The sequence below is a fragment of the Oncorhynchus gorbuscha genome, linkage group LG05 (assembly GCF_021184085.1).
Source record: "Oncorhynchus gorbuscha isolate QuinsamMale2020 ecotype Even-year linkage group LG05, OgorEven_v1.0, whole genome shotgun sequence".
NCBI lineage: Eukaryota > Metazoa > Chordata > Actinopteri > Salmoniformes > Salmonidae > Oncorhynchus > Oncorhynchus gorbuscha.
Genome location: NC_060177.1, coordinates 58,429,182 through 58,435,181, shown reverse-complemented (window position 1 = coordinate 58,435,181; position 6,000 = coordinate 58,429,182). Strand labels below are relative to the sequence as shown.

At 41.9% G+C, this 6,000-nt stretch overlaps 1 protein-coding gene across 1 annotated transcript in view; it reads left to right on the top strand.

Annotated features, from left to right (window-relative positions):
• Positions 1-629: 629 nt before the first annotated feature.
• Positions 630-6,000, top strand: part of LOC124036154 (nuclear receptor subfamily 6 group A member 1-A-like) — a 28,270-nt gene continuing 22,899 nt past the window's right edge. Inside the window, 1 exon segment of the mRNA XM_046350351.1 lies at positions 630-795. Coding sequence (XP_046206307.1) covers positions 780-795 — 16 coding nt within the window. The 5' untranslated portion in view covers positions 630-779.

The window sequence follows — 6,000 nt, the reverse complement described above, 5'->3', positions numbered from 1 at the left end:
CCAAAGAATTCACAAAACTACTTCTCGGAGTACACTCTACCAAGCAATTCATTGGGGAACTGTATGGGTGGCTGAATGTTGTGATGTTGCTCTGTGGGCTCATTTTCTGGGGTATATTTGTGACATGAAATGTTGGATCATTATTGTGGAACGGAAACACACGCCTGCGGGAACAGATTCATATCTTATCTTGTACTTTTGTAAGCCATTTCTAGAGGCTTTGTTTTATTTCTTCCTTTGCACTGTTCCTGGTTTGATACCTAGCACTGACACATTGGTTAACTCTATTGGTTTCCTATTGACAAAACGACTCAATTAGTTCATGTCCGTGTGTGTTGTCAGCTTGAACCTGTTTATGCTTGGACGTGCACTTTGGTCCTCTGTGAAAAGTGCCAGAGGCAGAGGGAGGGGAGGCTAATTTGGCCAGGGAAAGCATTGTTCATCAACAGAGAAAATGGTACTATCAGTTCCACTCAGATAACCCCTAGTCGTCATTGGACCTCAAGCCAAGCCGTGACCCCAGGGCTTGAACTCTGTGGTCATGTGACCAGGCAGTAAAGTGGCCAGTGGTGCTGGCTTAAAGACTATGCTCAGAGAGAGGGCAGGCTGTGGAGGGAGGAGGTTGTATGTCAGAGCGAGAGAGAGCAAGAGGGAGAACAAGAGAGAGAGAGAGCGAGAGGGAGAGAAGAGTCATGAGGCCAAGGCTCCCATGCCCTGTGGCTTTTTTTTAGCTGAATCTGTGCTTGAATGGCGTCCTGGCAAACTGGGAGAAGCATGAAATGGATACATGGGAAGGTAAGGGAAGATGCGAGAGTGAAAGGGGTTGGGTCTGTTGCCTTTATGGCTCATACGCTATGCACCCCTAAATATGCATGTATAAATGAGAGAACAGGCTAGCATTTGGTCGGTGCGAATCATTTTGGTTTCCTTTTTTTTCGCCATCATCAGATTCGCTAGCATTCTGGCTAAGCACTTTGTTTTCATTCCATATGTTTAGCAATAGATGAGGATCATTCTGGAGTTGAACAAATAATAAATCAATGAAGTATGCCGTTGTTCCACGGAGGATTTTAAACAACATGATACTGAGAAAAATACAATGAACATAATGTTTTTTTGTTAACTGAAATGTAGACCATGGTTGTGTCAAATTATTTTCTTTGTTTGCTATTTTCTTCTTGGAAAAAAGGACTGGTTACAAACCCACTATGTAATTATATTTTGACCAGTTTGTTACTTTTGTTGCAGCTATACTTGCCAAGGTATACATGTGATATATTTGTTACTTCAAATATGTTTTTGTATTTTGTTGAATAATCAATGAATTTCTATCAATTAGTGAATACAATATTGTACAATATTGTTCAAAGTCTTTTCAGAGTATTTCAATATATTTCATTATGTGTGTTAATTTGGGTGTAGTAGAGTATTTGCGTGTATTGGTATGTAATTGTGTCCTGTTGTGTCCTGCTGAGTGAAGTTACATATGTATTGATCTGTGGTATGTGTCTGTGGCCCATCTGGAAAAGGTTTTGTCCCCAGTCAGCATTGTTTATGTGATCGAGGAGAGGTTAGGATTGCTTCACTGGGCAGTTTTAACCCCCAGGGTTAGCCCAGCTGTGACTACCTTCCCAAACCTAACACAGTTTCACTTCATGCCAGGGTATAATAAGTAGCTAATGTACTGCCTCTCACTGACTGTTGGGAGTTTTTACAATATTTTAAGTTGATACAAATAAGTTAATGGAAATTGCTCATTTACAGCCAAAACCAATCCACCGAGTCAGTCCTACTAACTATCATGTCCTTAGACTTTGCAGATGACTCAGACCTCTGCAATGTTCTCATGTCTCTTTCCCAGGTAAGTTACAAATCAATGTGGTGTTTGTTGGGACACAGTGAGGAGATTTGTTTTGGTATGGAACATCTTTTCAATGTGGAATCAGTCATATTATCTCATACACGAGTAGTATATGACTTGTAACTCAGTGTTACCACAGTTTCCACCAGGAGTTGTTCTAGAGACCCCATGTTGAATGGTCAACCAGATCAAGTGCTCTTTGCTGGGCATTACTTGTTTGATAATGGTTATACATTTTAGCAGACACTCTCATCCAGAGCAATTTACAGTAGTGAGCACATACATTTTCATACTTTCTTTCTGTACTGGTCCCCCGTGGGAGTTGAACCCACAACCCTGGCTTTGCAAGCGCCATGCTCGACCAACTGAGCCACATGGGTATGTGATAGTCATTGTAATCATTGATCTAGTGGTTTAACTATCGGCAAGCTTCATCTGAATTGTTCCCTTTACGAATTCTCTGGGAACATTTATCTCATGTTTCCTATTGTCTCTTAAAGATGCACTATGCAGAAATCGCTCAGCCATTTCCTGGTTGCAACAAATTGAATAGTTCCCCTAATTTCATTTCATGTGACCAAACAAGCAAGTATAGTGTAGAGAATAATTGTGCCATCTAAACCACTGTGAAGTATATTTTCCAAACATTTTGTATTTGAAGCTAGTGCACCAAAATTAAGACACAAAAACTAAATTTAAGAACGGGAAGCATAGAAAGAGCACACATAGAACAGATCTACCGCTCCTTAGACTTGCTTTCATTGAGAATGACAGGCTAATAACTCATATTTCCATGTGAATTTGGTCGGATCGCCCAAAAAGTTACATATTGCAGCTTAAAGAGTTGTATTTTCTGGGAAGGGAGGGGTTACTGTATCTGCTCCCTCCCCCATGCTTATCCTATCCAGTCAGCCTTAGAGGTTGTGTTTCTTCTGCAGCTGAAGGAGGGTTAAATCCAATCAGTCTTTTATAATGCTAAGTAGCCCGCTGATGCCTTTCCTGTCTCTCAACACACCACGTCACTCTGGACTTGCCAGGAAGTCCTTTTTCTTACAAATTCTGGTTTGGGGGAGTGTGTGTGTGTGTGGGGATGAGGGGGTAGGGGGATAGAGGCTGTGTGTGTGAAGATCAATAAGAGTGGGGGAGGTCAGGAATCGTGGCTTCTGTAATGCAGGCTAAATATAGCTAATGCCAAAGCCTCTTATTATGGCCGTCTAGGGCCTTTTCGATCATTCCATTCAAACCTTTATGTGAGTTCTGATCCAGACAAATCAAACCATCAAGTCCACCATATCTCAGACTTTTGTCTCCAAGGGAAGTGTTATTTAAACTACCAGTACCCATCCCCCGATGCATACGCACTTTAAATCTAACACAAACATCATCTGATACCCGTTATGAACAAAGGACCTAGTTTGACCTGATAACTTTGTTGATTTTTGAAATCTTACTACAACCCCCTTACACACACACACACACACACACACACACACACACACACACACACACACACACACACACACACACACACACACACACACACACACACACACACACACACACACACACACACACACACACACACACACACACACACACACACACACACACATAGAGATAATATAAAGTGCTTGATTGCATTATACGGTGTATTTCCCAATGCAGGAAGAGTCTGGTCATAGGAAAGATGGGTGGGAGTTAGCTTGCTGAACCTGTTAGCCTGCTTATTCTGCCTCTAGCAAGCCTCAAGTCATACTGAGGAGTTTTGGGGGAAACAGACTTTTATTAAAGAGGGAGTTTATATGGCCCAGTCTTACAAGCGCCTGTGTTGTTAAATACCACCATGTGGTTCATATTGGGTTGTGCTGACTGTTTAGGCTCCACATTAACAAGCACACTGTCAAACTGCTGCACTGGAGCTCTGCAAGCATACTCATGTTTGACAACAATGAAATAGATAGTATTTAAATATGCAAAATGTCCTACTTTTGTCACCGGTTGGTTGAAACATTACATTTGGACTTTTTATTGAACACTATAGTAATTATATAATCGCTCCGACATAGTGTGCTCCGTTCTGTGAAGAGAATCAATTAGATAAGTGTCAATGGTCATGTTGAATTTAAACATTGTGATGAGTGGCCTTTTCTTGATGTATTTTAGGGAATGATTTGTAACTGTTGCCACTGCTGAGAACCCCAAGGAGCTATGATGCAGAGAAATAGCCAAACATGTCAATGAATATTGATTATATTCCAATAATGAGATCAAAGACCTTGAAATGTACCTTTAGGAAATCAATGGCCCTCTCAAAAGTGGTTATGTTAGGGCAGAATGTAGAAGTTGACAGGAGAAAACATAGTGAGCTCTCTCTTCTATCTGTTGTCTCAAGACTTGTTGCTGTTTAGGACAAAAGAGAATTCAAGACAGCATTACCCTTCATTCTGTTACTGATTCATTTGTGAACTTAATAAATGTTTTGGAATGAGCTGGATTATGGAAATCAGAAATAACATTTACTTTAATGGAATCTCTGAAATATCTAACAAACTAGTGACTAATACAGTATTAATTAGCATATAATTAACATGGTATCTGGCTGGAGTCTAATTACCCAAATGCTAATGACCCAGGCTATAATCCCTGGTAAAATCTCCGCCCTCCGCCCTGAGACAGTACTGTGTGAGAGGGGTACATTTTATCCAGTATGCGATGTCAACAGGCCAACATTGACATGACAATGAGCCAAATCTACAACAGCATAGAAGTAAAAAATATTAACATAACACTATGGAGACAGAGAGAGACCAAACAGCATGGTGACTGACTGTTGGAAAGGTGTATCTCTGGCCCATATTGGTTCTATCTTCCTACTATCTCACCACCGGTGGAGAAGAGGTTTTCGGAGTGGGCTTCTAGTCCGACTCAGGAGGCGTGCACACCATCCACGCGCTTCCTAGTATATTACTCGCTAATGTAGACAAATTCATGGCGAGGATCTCCTTCCAGAGAAACATCAGGGACTGTTTCACAGAATCATGACTCTCTCGGGATATACTGTTACCGTCCATACAGCCAGCTGGCTTCTCAGTTTATTGAGCAGACAGAGATAAAGAGTTCTCTGGGAAGAAGAAAAGCGGTGATGTATGTTTCATGATTAACTACTCATGGTGTGATTGTGATAACATACAGAAACTCAAGTCATTTTGTTCACCTGACCTAGAATACCTCACAATCAAATACAGACCATACTACCTCCCAAGAGAATTCTCTTCGATTATAGTCACAGCCGTGTATATTCCCCCTCAAGCCGATACCACGACGGCCCTCAAGGAACTACACTGGACTTTATGCAAACTGGAACCCATATATCCTGAGGCCACATTTATTGTAGCTGGGGATTTTAACAAAGCAAATTTGAGGAAAATGCTACAAAAGTTCTATCAACACATTGACTGTAGTACTCACTTAGGAAAAACACTAGACCACTAGTGAAATGCCTACAATGCCCTTCCCTGCCCTCCCTTCGGGAAATCAGATCACGACTCCCATTTTGCTCATCCCTTCCTATTGGCTCGTCTGACAAATCGGAATCCATGCTCCAAGATTGTTTTGATCACGCGGACTGGGATATGTTCCGGGTAGCCTCTGAGAATAACTTTGACATAAACACGGACCTGGTGACTGTTAATCAGGAAGTGTATAGGGGATTCTGTTCCCACGGTGACTATTAAAACCTACCAAAACCAGAAACCGTGGATAGCATTCGTGCAAAACTGAAAGCGCAAACCACCGCATTTAACTATGGCAAGGTGACTGGGAATATGGTTGAATACAAACAGTGTAGTTATTCCCTCCGTAAGGCAATCAAATAGGCAAAACGTCAATACAGAGACAAAGAGTCGCAATTCAACGGCTCAGACACGAGACATATGTGGCAAGGTCTACAGACAATCAGGAGGGTAACACAGTGCCACCGATAAGGCCCGCTCCCAAGAACTGTGAGCTCTCGTTCTCCGTGGCCGACGTGAGTAAGACATTTAAACATGTTAACCCTCACAAGGCTGACGGCCCAGACGGCATCCCTATCCGCGTCCTCAGAGCATGTACAGACCAGCTGGCTGGAGTGTTTACGGACA